The 25286-nt window shown below is 36.3% G+C and overlaps 1 protein-coding gene across 1 annotated transcript; it reads right to left on the bottom strand.

Annotated features, from left to right (window-relative positions):
* Nucleotides 1-11064: 11064 nt before the first annotated feature.
* LOC114258555 (beta-amylase 1, chloroplastic) lies at nt 11065-17930 on the bottom strand. The gene is made up of 4 exons (XM_028198529.2): nt 16592-17930; nt 13125-13335; nt 12204-12314; nt 11065-12093 (listed from the first exon to the last, which is right to left on the bottom strand). The coding sequence occupies exons 1-4, from the start codon at nt 17197-17199 to the stop codon at nt 11278-11280; spliced, it is 1746 nt and encodes a 581-aa protein (XP_028054330.2). The 5' UTR covers nt 17200-17930; the 3' UTR covers nt 11065-11277.
* Between the last annotated feature and the right edge of the window lie 7356 nt (nt 17931-25286).

Below are 25286 nucleotides of genomic sequence, written 5' to 3'. Positions count from 1 at the left end.
CAAGTGTTAAGCGGGCGTCGAGCGAGAAAAACAAGCAACCAGACCGCTCAAGTGAAGGAAGTTGCGCTCAAGCGGACCATCACATTTTGCATGTCTGCTCGAGCAAGGAAAGCCACGCTCGAGTGTAGACCCTGTTTCCAGCAAGTTTTGAAAAATGTTTTTAAATACATTTTTGAATCCTCATTCCATCCTAGGCATTCCTAGGCCAAGATTAAAACACTATAATGAGGATAAGGGCTAGAAACACACTAAGGAAAAATGAAATAAGTTACATATAATCCGAGCGTGTGTTTCAATGTATATATCTGTCATGTTATGTAGGTCACGCACCTCAAGTTAAGTAAATTGTCTACTCTACTCATCTATTTGGAGCCGCCGGTTATCTATGAGTAATAACTTAGTAAAGCTATGTTCAAGTTAAATTTATTTCTGTATATGGAATAAGATATGTTCTATGAAATGCTATGTTTTGTACTATGAATGATTGTCTAACTCTGATAAATATTTGTGGTATTTATGCTGTGATTCAAGTGTGCTATCTGTACCCGGACCGGAGGTTCCTTAATGGAATGGCAAGTTATCTGTACTCGACCGGAGGTTCCTTTATAGGACTAACAAGTTACCTGTACCCAATCCGGAGGTTCCTTTATGGAACTAACAAGTTATCTGTACCCGGTTGAAGGTTCCTTAATGGAATTGACAAGTTATCCGTACTAAGTCCGAAGGTTCCTTTATGGAACAGGCAAGTTATCCGTACCCGGCCGGAGGTTCCTCTATGGAACTGACAAGTATGATCTATGATGTTCTGTGTATACTCTGTTAGCGCTAACGGATGAACTATGAATGATAAAGCATGTTTCTTGAATTCTGCATACGCATTGAATGAGAACACGAATATGAATTGGTTCTATGTACGGACTTAATTATGGGGCATCATTCATTTAACCCTTTACTATGTTATTATTCACTGGGCTCCCGCTCATTATTTATATTACGTATGTAGGTGATCAAGCACGTGACCAGGCCCAGAGTTAAGGACCTGGAGTTTCGGTCTTGATAGCCAACCGCCATGCCTTCCAAGGAGGTTCCAGTTTGAGTCAAGCCTCGTGGCTGTGTTTTGGGGATGTATAAATTTTTGTTCCTTTTGATTTACGAACAAGTTTTCTGTTGTGTATACATGAAGTGACTTAATTGCTACATTTTGTTTTGATCACACTTGTGGTTATGAAAGTTCAAAGTTATCAATCTCATGTATGTCTTCACAGCTCGTTGGACTATGTATATTTCATGTATTTGCTTTCGTAGCCCCTATTTATATGCTATTATGTTAAGAGGCCTTCGGTAACCCAAGGATTACTGATCGATTACGAAACTAAACCTATAGGGGCGGGTTTGGGTCGTGACAACTGCGAACTGATATACGCGAGGCTCGCTCAAGTGTAAGAGTTGTTGCTCGAGCGACCAGACACAATAAGTCGCCTCGCTCGAGCGCAAAATACAAACTTCCTGAAGTTTTATAGACAGAAGATCGTTGCCCGAGCGCAAGAGTCCTCGCTCGAGCGAACAATAACACCCTCCCAGTATCTCTGCAGGCCTGCAAAAATACTGGGAGACCACAAAGTTCACTCGAGCGCAAGAAGCTTCACTCGAGCAAAGAAGCCAAAATCTGGGCAACAACAATTTAGACTAACTAGCAACCAATCTGTTCCAAACACGCCCAAGACATCCCAATACTCAAACTCAAAGGGTGAAAGGAGGAAAAAGACATGAATGACAATATTAAACCACGAGACTTGAGTCCGGAATACAACAAAGGTTGGGTCAAAACCAGAATCGCTATAATCTCCCCTCTTAAGGAATTTCGTCCCCAAAATTACAAATCATATTTCAAAACCATGTTTTAACCAACTTCCACAATGATTACAAATCAATTTTCAACACCATGACCCATCTACCAATCATTCAATCCCATCACATGATGAACAAGTTCGCAATATACATCTCAACATATATTTCCAGTATACATCTCCTGTAGCTTTAACCTATTTCAATATATATATAGATATTTCATATTTTCAAAACATATTTAATGTTCTTGATAATTTCACATTTCCAAAACTTAAATAACATATACAATTTTCATATTAAGCCTGCGTTTCCAAAACATATTCAACATATACAATGTTCTCATACTTCAACACATATACAATGCTTTTATATTTCATTAACATAATCAAAATCTCAAGATATGTTTAAACACCAACAAATAAGTCCAAATGTTTCTCTCGGACTTCTAATTCACGCTCCCAAGTTGCTTCATCAACCCCGTGATGTTTTCACAAAATCTTAACTAAGGGAATTGTCTTGCCTTGCAAGACTTGGTCCCGAGTGTCCAAGATTCTCACCGGTCTCTCCTCATACGAGGCATCCTCATCTACCTCTAAGTCAGTCCAATCCAACACATGCGATGGATCCGGCTCATACTTCCAAAGCATACTAATATGAAACACATTATGAACCCTGGAAAGCTATGGCGGCAACGCCAAACGGTAAGAACCTCTCTGACTCGCTCAAGGATCTCAAAAGGCCCAATGAATCAAGGGGACAACTTCTCACTCTTCACAAATCACATCAGACCCGAACTAGGTGATATCTTCAAAAAGACATGATCTCCCACCTTAAAAAACAAAGGTCTCCTCCTATGGTCAGCATAGCTTTTTTGACGACTATGAGCTGTAACTAACCTTTTACAGATAAGTGCCACTTTCTCCGTCGTTTCTCGAACCAACTCTGGGCCTAACAAAGGTGCATCACCCACCTTGACCCAACACACAGGGGACTTACATGGTCAGCCATACAAGGCCTCAAATGGTGTCATGCCAATACTCGATTGGAAACTGTTATTATAGGAAAACTCCACTAAGGGCAAATGCCTCTCCCACGAACCCTTGAAGTCAAAGACACAACCTCGAAACATATCCTTAAGGATCTGAATGGTACACTAGGACTGCCCGTCAGTATGAGGGTAGTACGCAGTGCTGAAGAGAAATCTAGTACCCAAGGCACTCTGCAAGCTCTGCCACAACCGAGCTGTGAAACACGGATCTCTATCCAATATAATTGTCACAGGGACCCCGTGCAACCTCACTATGTCCCTGATATACAGGTCAGCAAGATAGTCTACCGAATCACTCACGCGCATAGGTATGAAGTGCGCAGACTTGGTTAACTGGTCAATTACTACCCAAATAGCATCACTACCCTGTTGAGTCCTCGGAAGGTCCACAACAAAATCCATCGTGGCATGCTCCCACTTCCACTTGACTATAGGCAAGGGTTGCAACAAGTCCGCTAGCCTCTGATGCTTGGCCTTCACGTGTTGACAAGTAAGGCACTTCGACACAAACATGGCCACAGCATTCTTCATACCTTTCCACCAAAACTGGCGACTCAGGTCATGATACATCTTTGTGCCTCCCGGATGCACCGGAAGTGTGAATGGTGAAACTTTGGGAGTACTTCCTCTCGGCAAGGCTCCGATACGAATAAACGGTTACGGTATCTCACACTTAGGTCAAGATACACATTTAAGCCTCTTTCTACCTTCCCATTAGAGATCTTCTTCCATAGGGATTTTGTCTCTAGGCCACCCTTTTGTGCTTCTATCACTAGGCTCACAAGTGTGGGCTGCGCAACCACCGAAAAAAAAGCAGCAGACTCAACAGACTTGCCAAGATGCAAGTTAAACTCCCCAATAGCACCCAACATCTCTCATTCTCAGATGGCAATACAAGCTATGTTGCCAATAGATTTCCTACTCAATGCATCGGCCACAAGATTGGCCTTCCCCGGATAATAATGCAACTCGAAGTCATAATCTTTCATCCACCTCCTCTGTCTCAAATTCAAGTCCTTCTGTGTAAATAGATATTTCAGATTCTTGTGATAAAAAAATACTTCAAATTTCTCACCATACAAATAGTGCCTCCAAATCTTTAAGGCAAAGATCACCGCTGCTAACTCTAGGTCGTGAGTAGGATAGTTCTTCTCATGCATTTTCAGCTGCCACGAGCCATAGGCTACTACATTCTCCTCTTGTATCAAAACACAGCCCAAGCCATCCCGTGAGGGATCACAATACACTAAATAACCCAAACCCCTCACCGGAATAATCAAAACTGGAGCAGTAGTCAGTCTAACTTTAAGTTCTTGGAATGATTTCTCACAAGTCTCACTCCACATGAATTTGATCCCTTTCCTTATCAGTCTAGTCAATGGCGAGGCTAGTCTAGAGAAGTCTTTCATAAATCGACGATAATACCCGGCTAACCCTAAGAAACTACAGATCTCAAATGCATTCTTAGGTTGTGCCCAATCTTGCACCGACTCTATCTTGTATGAATCTACCGTCACCCCTTCCCCAAATACCACATGGGCTAGGAACTTAACTTCTCTCAGCCATAATTCACACTTCCCAAACTTAGTATACAGCTTGTGGGCTCTAAGTAACTCAAGTACTAACCGCAAGTGTTCCTCGTGTTCCTTCTCAGAGGGTGAGTAGATGAGGATGTCATCCACAAAGACGATTACAAAATGGTCTAGGAACTCACAAAAAATCCGATTCATCAAATCCATAAACACGGCCTGTGAATTTGTTAGCTCAAAGGGCATCACTAGAAACTCATAATGGTCATACCGCATACGGAATGCTGTCTTCGGGATGTCCTCCTCCCTCACTCTCAACTGGTGACAACCCGATCTCAAGTCTATCTTAGAGAAGCAACAAAACCCTTCAATTGATCAAACAGATCATCTATACGAAGCATTAGATACTTGTTCTTGACATTTACCTAGTTCAACTTCTCGTAATCTATATAAAATTGCAAAGCACCATTTTTCTTTTTGGCAAAAAGAGCACCACAGGTGCTCTCCACGATGAAGCACTAGGGCGGATAAAATCCTTATCTAACAATTCCTGGAGTTGAATCTTCAACTCGCTCAATTTGGCAAGAGCAAATCTATACGGTGCCATGGATATCGATGCCATACCAGACACTAAGTCAATAGAGAACTCTATCTCTTGGTGGGGTGGTAAACTGGTAAGATCCTCCGAAAAAACATTCGAGTATTCACAAACTATCCTGGGCAACTTAACCCGGACTTCATCACACTCATTGTCCAAAAAGTTGGCGAAAAGGCAACTAAGTTCACTCCGCCCACGTAGGTCATATACTGGTGATAAGACTCTACTAACCCGGTCTCCTAAGAAATGAAAACAATCACCACTCAAGGTACATACAGTAACCCTATGACGGTAGCAATCTATAATAGCCCGATATGAAGACAACCAATCCATACCCAAAATAACATCAAAGCTAGATATATCAATCAACACAAATGAAAAAGGAAGTCGCAACCCCGTCACTCCTGCTTCAAAATAACTTCACCACCAATAGGTGATTCTACAAAAATAAGAGATGCTAACTGCGCCAACTCCAACCCCAAAATCGATGCAAATGCAGATGAAATAAATGAATGGGATGCACTTGTATTAATTAACACATTGGCAATTGAATTGCAAAACAAGAAGGTACCTCTCACTACAGAAGGCGCTGGTACAAGATTTGGCGTTGTAACAACATATACATGCCCAGTAGGCCTCTGATCCACCTACTCACCCCTAGGAGCATAGGACTGATGCACTGATTGAGCCAAAAAGGCTCCTTGATTGGCCCCCGAGGCCTGTGCTGACTGTGTTGGCTAGTGGCTCTGTGTGTATCTCAAATCAGACGCACCAGGTGTGCCACGCAACCGTGGGCAAAATCTTTTCATATGCCCCGCCTGTCCACACTTATAACAAGGGAGCGGCTGGCCTCTCCCTTGACAATGATGTTCGCTACCCTCCTCCTCTCTACGAGCAAGCTGGAGACTTGTGGCCCAACTGACCAGATTTGAAACAAATGATGTCTCCCTAACCACCTCTTCCAAACCCTGAACTCGGTACTGGAAAAGTGGACCTTGACTAAGCTCCCTAGGATGATTGAGGGTTAGAACCCCTCTGTCTCTTACTATCTCCCTGGACATCCTGACTCCTCTTGGAGTCCCTTATCCTCTCCTCCTTCAACTGCATTATGGTCTCAAGATGAGCTGCCGCCTCCACAAGGCATCCAAAATCCCTAATCATCGAACCGGCCACTTTAAACATTAACCCAGTCCTCAACCTCTTCTCAAACTCCAAGCAACGACGTTCCTCAGTCGCCACAAGCTCAGGTGCGAATCTCGACAAACTGGTGAATATGGCCTCAAACTCAGCTACTGGTGTATTCAATTGCACAAACTTAGAGAACCGGTCTCTTAACTTCTCCCTAACAGTAGGAGGCAAAAACTTATCCTGGAAGGCATCGACAAAAGCCTCCCAAGTCCCTCTAATGTGCCCTAGTGCATACTTTCATCATCGATCCGCGTCTCCCTTCAGTTGGAATGATGCCAAGGTCACTCTCAAACCCCTGTCTTTGATGCCGAGCATCTCAAACGTCTTCACCATCTGCTCTAACCACTCATCCGCTTTCCGTGGCTCCTTAGGATCACCCAAAAACTCGTTTGGATTCGATCGGAAAAACTCTCTCTTCAGAAAAGATTGCCCTACTTCAGCTACTTGGGCCTAGACCTGATTCTCAGCCCTGAGAATGTCCATGGAATCCCTCAATGCCCTAGCCATTTTGCGGACTAAGGCACCCATAGCCTGCTGACCAATTGGTTCGGCCACATTGGCCTAACCAACACCCTCTTCCTGTGTCGGAATATCGTCCGATATCGGCATCTTCTGCTGTCTAAGCCTACCACGCCTACCACCGCGTCCATGTCCTGACATCCTAATAAAAGTAACAAAAGAAATTAGCACATTTACACATGTGCCGAAGTTAACTCGCATGCATCCTAATACGATAGATAACAATAATTCACTCAATGTAAGCATGTATTCACATAAACACATACGAATTTCATTTTCGGACAATGACCATCCCGTGGCATTGCCAGAGTTCCGGTTAGAAACAGTAGTGGTCAAGTGCTCTTCTGACAAGACTTCTAGAAACCCGTGGACTCAATCAACATTCTAAAAATTTAATCCCATACTCATATAATCACATAAGCATGTAAACGTCACTCATAATCTCAAGGTAAAACCCAATTGTGGTCAAAACCACTTCCCACGAGCCAAGGTATTCAAACCTAGTTCGCTCTAATACCAAGTTGTAACGCCCCAAAAATGCAATTAATCCAACTCATAAGAGAAGTGAGTATAATAGAATTGGTATGCTTTCATTCATCAGAGTTCGTGTTACAAAAGATAACACATGCAATATACATTCATAAATGTTCATCTTGAATCTATAGCATGTAATGCCAGTTAATAATCAACAAAATAAATGCCCTACGAGCTTACATCTTCCCAAGACATTGCTTGGTTACAGCAAAAAGAAGAGTCTAACTCAACACAACTTAGCCCTTGGCTATACAAAATAAATAAAATAAAAGGAAGCTCTTTCTCCATGTCTCTCCAAACTACTGTCTCGGTGGAGGCATGTCTCCAACACCTGAAAATGGTTCCCAAATAAGGTGAGGCAAAACCCAGTAGAAACATACTAACACAATATGTGAGAATTAACAAGATAGAAGTATGATGCACATGCTCATTGTCTTACAACAAAATCTTTATAACTCTTTCCAAAACCATGTTATACCAAACTCACATCTCAATTTATTCATTTGGTTCAATAGATACATCCACTGCATTTAACCCATCACAAGTTTCCAACAGATAAAAAAAAATCATCATACAAATACATTCACTTCTATTTGCTATTTTACGAAAATTTCGTCCGCGAGAATTGGCACCCATGTATACAAATGGTTTTCAGGACTTTCACTCTGGACACATAGGCCAACTTAATTCAATGTAGTCCATCCCTTTTTTCTCCTCAAAATATGGAGTACATCCCATTTCTCCTCCCAAATATCATACATATACAATGTATATCATTCATAATCATATTCAATGATAATAGTTAAGGGATTAGTTTCAATTCGCCTAATCCATATGTAATGTCTACAACAATCATGACTATCCTCCACTGATAGCTCAAAGCAGATATTTCTAAACAGATATACAATCTCTATAACAGATAAATCATCAAATTTCCATAAGTGAGTGATTAAACAAATCCAACAATACCATTCATGTATACATCCTCCCAATTTCACATTTTTCATACCAATTTCATTATTTATACAAAATACACATTCAAGACATTTTAGGGCAAAGCTCCCCATTTTCCAAATATTAACCCAAAGGCCAAAATTAACTATTTTAACACAAAATGACCTCATAACCAAACCCCATAATCATTTATATAACACCCATATAGAAACCCCTATTTTCCAACTTGAACCCAAATCCTAGGTTTGCTCAAAACACACCCAAATCTCACCATCTTCATACAACAACCTATAACCAAGTTAAAGCTCATGATAAAGTGTAGAGAGTCCCTACCTCAAGTGTAGAAGCCCAAAGGAGAAGTGGAGAAACCTCAAAGATGTCCAAACTTGACTTTATTCGGATCAAATGGAAGCCTCCGGAATGCTCTATCTTTTTATCAAGGAGAGTAGGGTAGAGAGATCCTTAGATCTAGGTGTATTTGTAGAGAGAAGTCAGATTTTAGAGAGAGAGAGAGAGAGAGAGCTGGTCTAGGGTTTTTGAGTGAAAATAGATCAAAAAGTGATGTAAAAAGGTGCTGTTGCGAACTGATATACGCGAGGCTCACTCAAGCGCAAGAGTTGTAGCTCAAGCGACCAGACACAATAATTTGTCTCGCTCGAGCGCAAAATACAAACTTCCAGACGTTTTACAAATAGAAGATCATCACCCGAGCGCAAGAGTCCTCGCTCGAGCGAACAACAACACCCTCTCAATATCTCTGCAAGCCTGCAAAAGTACTGGGAGATCACAAAGCTCACTCAAGTGCAAGAAGTTTCGCTCGAGCAAAGAAGCCAAAATCTGGGCAACAACAATTTAGACCAACTAGCAACCAACCTGTTCCAAACACGCCCTAGACATCCCAATACTCAAACTCAAACGGTGAAAGGAAGAAAAAGACATGAATGACAATATTAAACCACGAGACTTGAGTCCAGAATACAACAAAGGTTGGGTCAAAACCAGAATCGCTATAACAGAGAAGGATTTAATGAAGTTTAGAACTTCATTTCTAAGAATACGGTTATACTTCAGCCAAGTCCATGTATGTCTTAGAACGTGGGCAAAGTGCACTGGTCCACTAATATCACCAAGTATTGTGTACATTAGTGCGGGAGGTAATGTTGGCTATATTTTGTATGAACTAATCACAATTTAACACGTGACATGAAAATGATAATTTGGGGAGTTAATACAAGTCTCTAACCAGCGACAACAGACACGTGACAATTCATATTGGTAATAATAGATCTGCGCAGCACTGGAATAGCTAGAAAACGCAAGATGGCATGGCCTAACGGTTACTTACAAATTCAAATTCAAATTCAGGAGGGAAGCTTAACTGCAAGAATGGCGTAGTGGGATTAACTGTGAAAGAGCATGATCAGTAATCATGAGAGGACATTTTGATGGTTGGAAACCCCCTTCGACGGTTACCATTAGAGAGTATAAATAGAAGAAAAGGCCCCAAAATGAAGAACCCAAATTGAGATCCATAAATCTGTCATTTATATTTCTTTTCAGTTTTACATTTTCAGTTCTTTACATTTCCAGCACTTCAATTCCTGTACTGCACTTCATTTCCTAGGAGTAGTTCCAAGTAGTTGTTGTTGTAAACATTTTCAAGGCTGAGTCATTTCATTGTAAGTTTCTATTTACTTAATAAAATTCAGTTTTTGGACTAATTTGTATCTGTTATTTCTTATAAATTTTTCCTAAAACAAGTCACCAGTAAAAGTCCTCTTCATTAAGATTGAAAGAATTTCAACACAATCGTCTAATAATTGGTTGGTAATTAAAATTCTGTAAGGATTAATTGATCCTTACTAGCACGCTTAAATTTCAACTGTTAACCCTCAAAGCCAAAAAAATGGACAATAACCTTCATTGATTTTATTTTATTATTTTATAACATTTTTTAAAACATGGGTAGAAAGAAAATTTGATTATTTTGGCCCATTCATGATATTGTTTGGGGTATATTTTTTAAGTTGATTTTTTTTTGTTTATTAAAAAATGTCAAAAAATAAAGACGTGATACGATCTAAATAAGTCAATAAAGAAACTATTTAACCAAAAATCTACTATAAATTATTACATTACAATATTTATTTTTTTGTATATTTTTTTATAAGATGTCAAAAAATTATTAAAATAATTAATTCCCAAACAATAATTTATATGATAAAAAACCAACTAGAAAGGCAAAACTGAAAAAAAAAAAAATCAAAAAATCAAGAAGACAGCTGGAATGATCAAGGATCACTGGTGCACGGTAGAAAAATAATGGAAGCTCCTGTTTTCAACCCTTGCTTTGTAAAATAGAGTGTCATATTTATGGACAAAAATATCAAAAAAACAAAAAAGCCATTGAATGGTTAGTTTGGGAAGTGAGTTGGCTTTTTGGCTTTTTTGGTTATTTTAGCCTGGCCTAAAAAGCTTGGTTTGGGAAGGGCTTTTTGGTTTTTTGGCTTTTTTGACTTTTTTTGTCAGAGAAGAATGTAATGATTATAGGTTGGATGTGATGTTTTGTTTGTTACGACCAAAATAATCTATTTTGTTTTTTGTGGCTAAAATAACCAAAAAAGCCTGAAAAAGCACTTGCCAAACACAGGCTAAAATTCATTTTAAGAGTGGGTGTACAAAATTGAATCTACACCATTCAATAAGATTCTGAATAAATTTCTGAACTGTTTTTCTGGTTTCCCAACTTTTCTTAAAAACCTAAGAAGCATCTGGAAAAGACAAATTTGAAAGAAAAAAACCAACACACAATACAAAACACAGAGAGAGAGAGAGAGAGAGTCATATACATGAAATATGTTTTGTTCAATATATAACTTCTATGGTATGGTAATCCTTGTTTTTCCCATAAAAAAGAACAATTGAAGAACACAAGAAGCTATAAAAGAGGTCCATGGACCTAATCATTATTACAACACTGTTGTAAACTATAATCCTTGTATGGATAACTAGCCTTAAAAAGAGTACAGAAACAACATAACTAACCTAAAAACTTCCTTTTAGTGCATGAGAGCAACATCAACTTCCTGTACCAATGGTTGAGTCACATGCACAAAATGCTCGGCCTCCCGCTCCACCTCCTCCAAACACCTCTTCTCACCGCCCTTCCCTTCCCTCATCTTCTTAACAAATCCCACAAACCGTCTCCAATTGTCCGGCTGGAACAAATCCGGGTTCATTCTCAAATACGTGAACGCACACATCTCTGTATCTTCTTCTCCCGAATCACCATCAATATTCAACGAGGATGCTTGTAAAATCTGTTCATGTGCATAATCATCGTATCGTGGCAGCGCATTTTCCCCAGCAAGCGGGACTTGAGCTTTCCGAGTGGCCAAAGCCACTTGCCTAACCAGTTTTTCCGGCAAACATTGGGCGTCCTGTGGCTGTTCCTGATCTCTCATCTCAATACACGTGAAGTTGAATATGGCACCGTGGCGTGCTAACATTTGGGCAATTGGAAGGTACCCATCTCTAAAACGAGTGTTATAGTACCCTGCTGTGAGCTCAGGGGCATGAGATCGAGACCCATAGTGCCAGTGAATGCCTGCTACCTTAACTGAGATTTTGACGCCAGTATTCTCAAAAGTTGATTTGGCTGATAACAATATTCTTTCACCATGGTCTAGAAGCATCTGAGAATACCAGGTGAGGAAGAATTCACCGTAAGGACAATTCCAACCACCGCCTTCTTTTCGGAAAAAGTTTGTATCCTCCGGCCAGTTGTTATATTCACCAGCATCCGTAGGGCCCGTACTTCCCCATTTTGGCTTCCCATTAGCTTCTGCCGCAGCTTTTAAGTGACTGAGCATGTACTGCAGAGTGTAATCAAGATAGTATAAGATCAGGGAGGGAGGGAAAAAATAGGGTTTTAATATGATGAAAGATAAGGAGACAAGAAGGGGGAAAAGAATATAGTGAGTACCTTGTCAAAACACTGAAAGGCTCCAATTCCGGGAAACTTCCATGTTCCATTTTGCTCTGGGTATGATGGGTAACGGAGCTCACCTGCTGGACCCATTCCAACTTGGATTTCCTAAATCAACACAGATTAATGATCAACAAACTTTTGCAGGAGATTTCATGCTTAAATGGGACACCAGCACAGGGGATATTAGCTTTTCGGTTTCCAAGTTTAAATGCACATCAGTTTTAGCATTTGTAATGCATTCATTTAACCCCATGAATTAAAGGGGTTCAAAACCTGAACCACACCCAACAGACTGACTCAAAAATTGAAGAAACGGTCATCTCTGTTTCTCAGGTCGGTTGGCTGCTGGTTAAATGGTGTGCGAAATCAGGCGGTTGTTGGTCGTTGTTGGTGGGTCTGAAAAAGTTTCCGTCTAACCCGAATTGACCGAATATAACCGTTAGAAAGTATTTTCTACACGTGGCAAGATTGTATTAGCTCCCTCCCATATTACAATTTACAACCTATCTTTTCCTATTCTCCCTTCAAACATCACAAAAATCAAGATCTGGTTCCATGACAATCAAATTCATTCTTAATCAAATCACAACCACAAACCTAACCTTAATTAATCCCCCTCTCTACCTCTCTCCACAACACCAAACTGAACAACTAATGCATCTGTCAAAATTGAGCAAGTATTGTATCAATCCGAGTCAGGTAGCAACCGACAGTGAAACCAAACCAACTCGACTTGCGAACACCGTACCATAAACCCTAAACCAACAATCTCCATGTTAACAAAAGATAGGCCAGGTCAACAGAGGCCAGGTCAGGGTTGTGCTAAACTTATGTCATACGAGCCTAAATTCATAAAGCATATATTAAGAAACCATTCAACACCCAAGTACGAGAAGATAAGCATAGAGTAATTACCACAATGGTGTCCCCTAGAAGGTGCTCAAATTTGTCTCTAAAAGAACGCATAAAATCAGCATAACATTGGATAGGAGTACGCCCCTTGAGGACTGGAAGAGTATCACAGCCAAGGGATAGATATTCATAATTTCTCCTACCCCATTGATCTGTGTAGGCAAGGTCAGGGTCTTTGTCAATCTCTTCTACAACCCACTTTGGCAGAGGGATCCTGTACATAAAATCCAGAGTAATCAATGTTAGGAAGAAGTACATAATTGCCACACTACCACGTCCAGGCATCGGAAATTCCATTCCTCATAATTATTGCGTCAATATTGAAAAAAGTATAGAGTTATAAACCAAAACGCTTCACATATTGAACCAATTTTCCCAAGCAAGATACTACAATACCATAAAAATAAATATAAATAAAAAAAAACTAAGCTAATTCCATGAAACACCTCAATTCTAAACTAAACAAGCAACATCTCTGGATCACAATCATCATCTGTTAACCAGCATCTCACAAAAACTTAAATTTTAGTCAGTAGACATCCAAAATTTTCATTTGATTCCCAACCTCTTGGGTTCATGACCTGGCAAGAGTTAGCTTGTAAGTTATTTTGTTTGGTTCAGGCGATAACTTTGGGAGGGATTCTGACCGACTGAACTAGTGAAGTCTCTCTACATTTTATACACCCAAATCTCAATAATTTCTTCCTGGACTGTATTGTAAAGAGTCTATTATCCTTTACAATATTCATGACTGTATATGGCTTCATCAATTCATCTTTTTCTTCCAAAAAAAAAAAAAAAAAGAGGAAGTTCTAATATGAAAAATCAATACATGTCCTATTGTTCTACAAATGGATTCCTAAGTTATGGTTGATTTACTCACTTCAAAGGCCATCCACCAGTAAAATTGATCATAGAAAGAATCTGTCCAGTAAGGATTGACCAGTATCCATTGATCAACTTCAGGCTGTGGGAGGGAATGCATGAGAGGCAGGCATTCAGAGGGGCTTCAATCAAATTATATCCTACCTTGCTCAAATACTCCATCTAACATACATTTAAATTATCTTAGCAAATGCGATGATGTTTATTTCTGTATGCACCCTATCATTTCTGTTAGTATATCACAATTTCGGTTATTACACACTACTTTTTCATAGTTAAATTAGAACTAGTACTACTAATAATAGAACATTTTTAAATTGGAGATCAAAGCGAACAACAGATGGGAATGGGACTGACACTAAGTTGTCAAATTCCAATTATCTACATTGGTATTCACTTACAGTCCACTTGGCAAATTAGGAGAGAAAAAAAATGGCATCTCCTTCCATCATTCCATGTGAGCAAAACTAAAGTTTATAAATAAAGATGAAAAATGAGTTTAAATAAATAAATCAACAAATAAATAAAATTAGTGCTAAATAAATTTTATAGTAAGAGAGACAACAATCCTCTTAAGTGCAAACTGCAAACTAAAAACTCCATTCTCTTTCACTTCAAATCTCTCCAATGTTGGGCATATTTGGAAAGTGTATTTGAAGATTAAAAAATAAAATTCTGCTTACTTCTAATCATTTCCAGACCGTTTGGATTGAGTGATTTGCATAGAAAAGAAAAGAAATGGATTTCTCTTGGTTGTTTAATAGGCAACAAATGAGGAGAAATAGAATGAAATGGAGAGAAACTTAGTTCTTTTACACCCACTTTTTGAATCACTCCACAATGAGAGAGATTTGGACAGAAAGGAATGGGATGATTACTAATGGTATGAATCACTCCCAAAATCTGAGAGTTTTTCACCCCTCAAAACTATTCAAATAGGTGATTTTGGAAGGAAAAAACACTGTTTTATTTTGGGCATCATAGCAGACAGCTCAAAAATTTGGTTGAATACATTTATTGTTTAATTTTTCACTACTTCTAATCCTTTTCAAGTTTGTTCACATACTAACTCCAAAGAATAATAATAATAATCCAGAGTAATCAATGCTAGGAAAAAATACACAAATTGCCACTACTACAGCCATCCATAGGAAATTCCATTCCTCATAATTACTGTGTCAATATTGAAAAACTGTGGAGTTATAAACCAAAAAGCTTCACATATTGATCGAATTTTCTCAAAAATTTTGTTGAATACATTTCTTGTTTAATTTTTCACCACTTCTAGTCCTTTTCAACTTTGTTCACATACTAACTCAAAAAACAAAAAAAAAATAATAATAATAATAAAGGGTTTATTAAGAAAAAAAAATGGGGAAACAACACTCCAGTGTAACAATAATAAAAAAAAAAAAAGATCATTGCTACATCAATGAATTTGGACTCGTCCAAATTGTTTGAATTTGTATATGACCAGACGATCATTCGAGCGCCCGTCTGGCTATTCATCCGGGCAAATGTCGATTGGCACACCGGACAAATGTTGGTTGACACACCGTAGAAAAAGTGCGATCGAAAGGGTAACATTGTTGTTTGGCATATCATCCGACTGGATGTTTGACTTACGTAGCTCAAATTAGGGGTGCAATTAGGGCGGGTTTGGTCGGGTTGGGAGGTTGTCCCAGCCCAATTCAAGTTGTACAGAAACCTGCCCAAGCCCCAATTGTAACCCGAGATTGTTTGTCCAAGCCCGATCCGAGTTAAACCCGAATTACTCGAGTTGCCCGAATTGTAAATGAATTTCAATTTTTTTTTTCTTTTTTTTTTCAGCTACATTATTAAATTATTAAAATTTGACTCTATTTACATTTTTTTTATTTATAGAAAATCATTAATACCATCAAAATAAATCATTTATATAATGTAAAAGGGATGTCGCTATAGTCGTCTTTATAATTTATAGAGAGTGCAAGCACTAACGTGCTTTGCCAAGAGTGGAAAGATTTTCTCCCATAGGTGTTAATCTAACAACTCCCATAAGTGTTAATCTAACAACTAGCAACTAACATTTACTGATCAAAAATATATATATTCAATATAATTTAATAATCTAAATTACTTTAATATCATGTAATGGCTAATAATTTATATGTATATTTAATATTTTTATATATCTATATATGTATAATTCAGGTTTTGAATTACTCGGATTGTTTGACGTCTTTGTCAAAATCCGTCCAAATTTAATTCGAATTTTTAAATTTTTGCCCAAACTCGTACCAAGATTGAAAATATCTTATTTAAGTCCAAAAAAAATTCAGGCTGAATTTGAGTTGCTCGGGTTGAGCCGAGCAAGTTGCACCCCTAACTCAAATACGTAATGATAGAATTTATAAATTTTAATAATTAAAATATTATTTTTTTCATAATTTTGTAATTTTTTTTTTTTCTCATCCCAAAAAAAATAAATCAACTTCTAAACTACCACATCACTAGACCACGTGAAAAGAAACTGGTAGAGAGAAAAGAAACGACAAAGGCGTAAGATAAAGATAAAGTGAGAGAAGGGAAGGTAATGTACGCACGTGCAAGAGTCACCGACGTTTCCACCACATTGATGGAAGGACATAACCGCTTGGACTTTGAGTCCCTGTTTCTTCGCCATTTCCATGAGCTCCACATACCCTCCCCAGTTATACTCCCCCGGCGATTCTTTCTCCACCAAACCCCACCAAACGTCCATCATCACCCCTTCCACCCCCGCGTTCTTCAGTGCCTGCAAGCTCGCATTCATCGCCTTCCTCCTACTCACCGTGTTCCCCATCGTCACGCTGTCCAACGGCATCATCACGTAAACCGGCACCCCCTTCCCCTTCTTAACCTGCGCACCCCCCTCCTTGTACTCCCTCACCACCTCCTCCGGCGGCGACTCCATCAGCGCCTGGCACGCCACCGACAGATCCGGCCGGATTCCTCCCATCCTAGGGCTCAGCGGCGGCGACGGCGATATCCGTTCGATCTCCGCCGCCGCCCCCTGCTTCTGCGCCATGCACTGGAGACTCGCCGCCGGTGACATTCGCACCGGCGTCGCGCTCACCGTAGCCGACGCCGCTTCGCCGGAAACGCTACCTGAATCCGCCGCTATTGGTGTTCCTGACAGAGCTCCGATCTGGTGTGGCAAGCTCATGGCCATGTCCGTACAATCAAACCAATCACAATTCGAATTGCTATATATAGAGAGGGAGGGAAAACAGTCAAGTCGTTGATCTGTGCTGTGAAGACAAGAGCTGTGAGAAGAGCGAGCTATGGCGTATATATAGGATTTTATTTAGAACCGTTACTTTATTGACACGTGTCCAATCTACACGTGTCGAGCTAATAGCGAATGCGGAGGCAACGGATAAGATTGTTGGAATCACGTGAAGATGGTCGGTGAGATTGCCGGTGCGCTTCAAAGTTCCCGTAAGAACGAGCTTTTTGACGTTTTATCGTTGGGAAAATGGGTGGTGACACGTGGTTGTAAAGATTAACAGTCACGTGTCGTCTTAGCTTTTCGGATTAAAAAAATATTATAAATTTTCAAATTTTTATCAAATAAATTATTAAATATTTTATATGAATATAAAATTTATAAAAATATATATTAATATAAAATATTTGATTATTTATTTAATAAAAAAATTTATACTTCTCACGTTATAAGGCAAAAACCGATACGCCGATGCTGCGTTGTCGTTTTGTGTTCTACGGCTGCTTTGATGTCCACGAAAGGAAAAGTAAGAAGTGCCACGACACGACCTGACGGCCGATTTTCAAGATTTTATTTTTCAGATTATATTTTTAAGAAGATAGGTAATTTTTTTTTTATTGATAGCTATTTTTTTATGAATTTTTTATTTTTTTATTTAATTGGGATAACCTTTTTAAGAACTTAATATTATTATTTATTAATATAATATTTTTCACGTTTTTAAAATAAAAATAAAAAAACACAAGTGTCACGTTCTCTCTCAATAATAACGTGCTTATAATTTTGTTCAAAGAATTTAAAAGGTGTTTTTTTAAGTAAAAGAAGGTTAATAAATTAAATTATAATAAAAATATCGTAATCATCTCATTGACTTAAATTCTACATTAGAAAGATCACTATGCCACCTTCCCTTCTCCGAATTTAGGAAAGATTTGGGAAGTGATTTGTTTAGTAGGTTTTTAATTTTTCAATTAAAATATGAGTTAAAAAAAATTAAATGATTTAAATATGACTTTTTATGAAAAAATATTTTTTAAAAAAAATTAAAAAGAAGAGAATAATTTTTTTTTTTAAATCTTTTTAGTGACTTTTTAACATATGATTTAGATTGATTTTAGATATAAATCCTACCATTTAAGCTCTAAAAGTTAGATTATACATAAAATTTGGCCTGCCATTCTAATATTGGGCAAGCAGGAATGCTAAGTACAAATAATTCAGAAAAAAAAAAAAAAAAAGGTAATGAAAGTTGAGATAAATTAAAAATATTACTGGTGGTTGTTTGGAATGATCTAAATAAGTGCACTTTTTGTTTTTTTAAGTAAAAATGTGCAGAAAAATAAAGAGGTAATGTGATAGAAAAAAAATAAAAAAAAATGAATTATTTAAAGGATGCCAAATATTTCCGTACAAATCAGACCATAAGCATACTTTGCAAACGAATGCATAGGTCTCAGTTGAAGAAAAATAACAGACGTTAAAACGAATTAGCCAACATCATGAAATCAAAAATGATAGTAACTTTACCAATTGTTATTACTCATTAATCCTTATTTACTTCATATCATCACCTCTTAATGGTCTCAATACTTACTAACTTCTGTTATTGCTGGAGGATGTTTAATTAATTTTGAAAATAGGGATTGATTAATGTATTAAATCTTGGCCAAACAACGTACGAGAATCCTCCGAACTCATCATCTTATCCTAGCAAGTTTTGTATACATATTTTTTCTCATTTTTATAATTGAATTTGAAATAATAAAGATAAAAACTAGCTCCACAAAAATAACCCAAAAAAATCATTCATTCATCCATGTAAATAGTAACTTATCATTCATCATTTCATCTTAAAAAAAGAAATTTCTTGCTCATGATCATCTCTGGCTTAGCGGGCTTCAACCAAGTCCAACCAAGTGGTTTAAAACCCTCATCCAACAAACTCTCTTATCCTGATAACTGAATCTTTTTTTTTCTCTTTTGGGTTGAGAAATATCAAAGGGATGTATTTAGAAGCTCCCTGCAATTCACTTCATGAATAAACAAATTTCAGTTGTTCAACTAAAAATTCCCAAACCTCCTCTCACAAATTCCAAGCATTCTCAAACATGTCACTACCTACAAATCTATTCACTTGCAATCTAATTAACCATGGGAAATTTGCAGCCCACTGCCCACAAGTATTCTTCTATTTGCATAAGTGATCACAAACAAAAGTTGTAGATTCTAGTCATGTAACCATATTCAGTACTATCAAATTACCAATGGTTAAAGATCTCTATCTTTGCATTGTTAGCACACCAAATAAATAAATAAAAAAAGCTTAAGTAATACTCAGGAAAAGGGCTCGGGAAACAACTGCGATCAAAGCTCTTTGACATTATGAGCAGTATAAACAGTCCTCATTGAGCTAAAATACCAACTCAACATTACAAAGCAAAACAAATGAAAGTTTACAAAGCACTCCCTAAAGATGTAGCATCAAGCGTCTCCAAAGCACAACCAGACAAACAATAAGGTGACAGCGTTTTACAAAGCATAGAGAGCACCCTCTAAAAGCTGCATACACCAGAGAGTCTCTATTACACTACTCCCTACAACACCATCAGGGCAATTTGAATTAAATATCAAATCATATTGTATAAGTCCCTGTAGGCTGTAGTTGCTAATTCTTTTTTCAATATAAAACACACTACCATCAATACATAGTTCAGTAGCATGCAAGCCCTAGAACTGATTGCACAATTCATTTCCAGATATCAGAAGCAAAATTTTCCCAAAAGCCCAACCCCGAGAAAAACAACCCTCATCTTCAGTTGGTAAAAACAGAGCAGTCTTTACTGTTTAATTGTTTTCTTGTTCGTTTATACTTACTAAAACTCAATAAGCCAAGCACGCAATAGAAAATCCACGAATCAGTTAATCAATCATCACAGTCCAACAAATGGGTACACCTTAAAACAAATGGGTACACCTTAAAACAGAAAACACATTAGCAAAATCAAGAACGAAAAGATCTTTTAGCATTAAGTAATATGCGAATATATACCATCCACACATACATACATATATCTATACATACAAACATAAGCATTAATATTTGCATTATGATGTTACCAGTGTTTTAAATGTTCCCCTTAATTTGTCAAGGTATTTCAACCCTACCCAAAGAGTATGACAAAGAGAACCACCAAAAAGGCACCAAGAAATTGAATCCTTCCCAATTATTCAAAAGCAAATCTATACTAAGTATCTAATACTCAAGAAAAATAGGATATACAAAACAACCCCAACTAAACCTCTTCAATGTTATATAGTCACACAAGTGCTCTACATATACAATATATAAATATCATGTATGCAAATACCACCAGTCATTATTAATCTAATGCCTAAACTATCTATCTATCTTGCTATGTATAAATATTCAGCTAATGCCCAAATGTACATCAGCTCTCCAAAGTAAGAATGGATGAGAAATAGGGTGGCTGCTGTTCTACAAAGCTAAAAGAGCACCCATCCTGAGTCACTGAACTTTATTCTCAACATCCACCAGTAATATGCTGCTAAAATTAAATAACACCCACTGCAAGAAGGCTGTTGATTCACTTTTTAATATCAATAGCACTACCATCAACATGTAAACCATGTTCACTTGTAGGTAATCATCCCTAGGGCCATTTGGAGAAGTTATTTCCAAGAAAAAAGAAAGCACAAAATACTATCAAATCATCCTCTTCAAACCTTGAATCTTGATTGGAAAAAATAAATCAAATGTTTTTTTATTGGTTTCTTCTTCATCTATACTAGAAACTTAAACTAAGTGTATACTTATAATAGTTAATTTTAACTTTATTCTCCTAAACTATCATCAAATTTTCTGTTTCATTCCTAAATTATTAATTTCATCTATTTAGACATTAAATTTTTAATTTCAGTTTATGTAATCCAATTGGAAACACAAATCAGTTTCCGTTAAATCTTAATTTGATAGTCAAAAAGATCATTTCAAAATTTAAACAATTTAACACATCAACTGGTTGTGGGGGTGTGTTTTGCTCAAAATAGTAAAAACAAAAAAAAAATATAGTGCTTGGTTGCAGGTTTTAACTTGTTCACATTTGAAAATGATCTTTTTCCCCATCAAGTCAAGCCTCAACGAGTACTTATTTTTACAATCGTCCCTAATTGGATCATATGACCTGAAATCTGAATTTTAAGACCAAGGCTGCTTTTTTATTACAAATTTGGATAAGAATTTCAGAAAAAGGAAAGGAAAAAGGTGGATCCACATCTTCTCTAATTTCATTTATATTTCACCCATTTTTTTCGTTTTCCTTTTTTCTTTTTCAAATCACTACCCAAATTCATGATCCAAACATAATTTTAATACTCCCTCTGTCCCAAAAAAATAGTCCCTTTTGAGGAATTTAACTTTTTTTATAGTACAATTATTACATTTGAAAAAAGTTAATTTTTTAAAATTACCCTTTTGATAGTATATTTTTTAGAAATATCAATGTCATAATTGTACTTTTTATATTGTTTATTAATTTTAAAAAAAAGACAAAATAAGAAATTTATATTATTTTTGTACTTAATTTTTGTAGAGGGACTAATATTTTAGGACAATGAAAAATAAAGTAAGGGACTAATATTTAAGAAAGGAGGGAGTATATGAAATCAATAATTTAGAGATGAAAAGGACAAAATGATAATAGTTATGGAATAAAAGTAAAATTATTAATATACATTTTGTCCTATAATTAGAGACTAAAAACACGGACATTTCAAAGAAGGGGACATATTCGTATCGCGTACGACACTACTAAACACTTTTAAGACACGTGTCCGATACTCTTCAAAACACGTCTTATTTTTTAAATTTTTTTGAAAACTCAGACACTCTTTAAACATTTAGAAAACACACATGTCAATTACTTAAACACACATGTCCATCGATTAAATACATGTGAAACTAATTATAAGTTAATAAAATAACTTAAGATACAATAATAAAACAAAACATATATAAATTTATAAGAATTAATATCATATTATATTTTTTATTATTTTTAAATGATATATTTATATATAATAAATATATAAAATTATATATTTTATGTATCTCCTCATGTCTTGCATTTTTTAAAACAGCAATGCTAAGTAGCTCAAAATTTTGTAGCTCAAATGACTCAAAACGACGTCGTTTTGAGTGTAAATAAGTGTAAAACGACGTCGATTTGACGGATTTGAGCCATTTGAACAACAAAATTTTAAACTACCAAACATTTTCCTTTTTAAAAATTAAGGTATCGCCATATCCGTGCTGGATGCTTCTTAGATTAGAGAGAAACAGATAATTTGGCTATAACTACAATAACATCAATACTAGACAATAAACAACAGATACCCATAAATAAAATAAAATAAAATAAACAATTAAAAAAAGGGAATGCACCAATAAATTTCAAATAGTCCTAAAAGTTTTCTTATAGACTGAAAGGTCCAATTGCAATGTTTCAAACATCAGATTAATGTTTCGAACATTAGATTTCAAACATCAGATTAATGTTTTGAACATTAAATTGATGTGCAAATGGGACTAAATGGAGCATAAGAAAACTTTTAGGACTAAATGGTTCAACTTTTCAAAAATAGGACTTATGGGTAAACTTTCCTTAAAAAAAAACCTAATTTCAGACAATCAATGATATGCAAAGAACAAGACCAGCAGAGAAGAGGAACTCCAAACATTCATTACATTTTATCTATACATACAGATCCAAACATTTTCATTTGTCTCCTTTCAAAACAAGCACACAAAAATCAAATAAGCCAATAAGCCTTACATTGAAAACATTAGAAATAGGAGGTAGGAGGAGTGGTGATGCTGATGGTCATGGTGGTGAGTTCAGTTGATGTCAGTGTCGTCGAAGTCGTCTTCGAAGGAGTTGAAGAAGTCGGCGTCGGCGAGCTTGTTGTCGACGGAGATTTGGCCTTCACCGAAGATCTCGAGGGCTTCGACGTCGTCAACGTCCATCGCCATCGTCGATCCATGGTCATCTAGGTCCGCCAAATAGTCCACCGGCGACGGCTTCATCTCTCTCTCTGTCTGTTCTCTGCTCTGTGTGTTGCCCTAGGCCCAATAGTTGCCAAAATGAAAAATTACGATAAAAAAGTAAAGGGTTTTGTTAGAGCACCTTATTTTAAAAAAATATATATATATTTATTAAATTTAAATAAAAATTTGAGTTAAAAATATTATTTGATAGTTTGTCAATTATATATTGGGTAAATTACACTTACACTCTTTGAGGTTTGGGTATAATATATATCACCTCCTGACATTTGAGAAATTACATTAACTCCCCTATCATTGTAATTATTTAGACAAAATGAAAATATTTAACTCATGCACTCTCTCTTTTTTTATTTTGCTTTACTTTTTCTTTTCTTTTTTCTCATTTACTTTACTTTACTTTTTTTTTAATGTAATTTTTTTTATTTTTCTACTAGAAGTTGTTACTTTTTATATAAGTAGAAGGTTTGTGAAATGAGACTATTAATCACAGGGGTGAAAATATAATTTCTAAAACGTCAAGGAGTGGATAGTAATGAGACCAACCCTCAAGGGATTTTAATGTAATTTACCCTTATATATTTTAGTCAAAAAGTTATTAGAACAGCTACACCAACCACTTCAAATTTTTAGTCAAATTAAAGTTATTTTACTATTTTAGCTAGTCACCTCTAATTAGCACATACTGCATCAAACTCTCTATTCTAAGTTATTCTTATTAAAATATTATTTTCTTATTGTGTTTGTTGGTCTTTCTTTTTTTGTTAAATTGATAAGTTACTAGCCAAACAATTCTTAAAAAATGCCCAAAAAAAAATTTGCCGCTGACCTGCTAAACATCCCAGCAGACTTTCGAGCGGACATCCGATAACATTAATTTAGCGATGAACAGTACCTCGCTTGTTGTAGTGAGATACTGTAGCAAACATAAATTTTGACGAGTTGCAAGTGAGTTTGATGGAGCTGATTTTTTGAAGTTTATTAACTAAAAAATGATTTTGAAGAGCTTGATGAGGATGCTCTTATAAGTTATCACATCACTGTATTTACTTTTTTGTACATCTTTTAGTAAAAAGTCAAAAAGTTATTAAAATAACTTGTTCCCAAACGAGCCTTGAGTGTTTCAATGTTAAATTATTAATTTTTATCAAATAATCGATCGATTGGAAGGATGTTCAGGCGATAGATCGGTTTAGTGTAAATTTTTTTCAAATTTATTTCATTCGATCGGTCACCCAATTGACTAGCGGTCGTCTACTAATGGTCACTTAAGAAATTTGATGAAATGTTAAACACTCTCTTAATTTGATGAAAAAAGTAGGGCTCCCTTCATTTGATATTAATTTGATGAAATAGTTAGAATACCATTTTTACCAAATTTTTATCAAATTTAAATTTGATGAAAGATTTGAATTTGAGTTGGAGATAATCTTAATCATGCATTAAATATAAGAAAGATAATAAATATGTTTTTCGCCGAAGTTGACTATTTGACTTTTTGCCTATTTTGATGGTTGTGTTTGGAAAGATAGTTAGTTTTTTTTAATTGATTTGATGGTTGTAAAAGAAAAAATGAAATAATTATGAATTATATCTGACATTTTATCTTATCGACTATTTTATTATATTTTTAAGCGAAAAAATTAAAAAAAGTAACTTGCCAAAGAGGTTGAATTATCTTTTACTCTAATTCTTTTTATTTTAAAATTATATACTTTTTGTATTAGATTTTTTTTCTTTTAAATATTTTTTTTAATCTTAAAAATAAATGTATTTATTTTTAAATAAATTTTCATGCATTTTTAAAAGAAAATTAAATGTCCTTTATTCTTAGTCATATGATGTAAGAAAAATGAATCTAACAATCTAAAAATAAATAAATAAAAGACATAATTTTTTTATAAAAATAAAGGGCATATAAAAAAGGAAAAAATTAGTCTAAGGTCCC

This window comes from Camellia sinensis, chromosome 7 (assembly GCF_055761805.1).
Source record: "Camellia sinensis isolate YWXY chromosome 7, ASM5576180v1, whole genome shotgun sequence".
Lineage (NCBI taxonomy): Eukaryota > Viridiplantae > Streptophyta > Magnoliopsida > Ericales > Theaceae > Camellia > Camellia sinensis.
The sequence above is the reverse complement of the archived record's forward strand: the minus strand, read 5'-3'. Positions and strand labels throughout refer to the sequence as shown.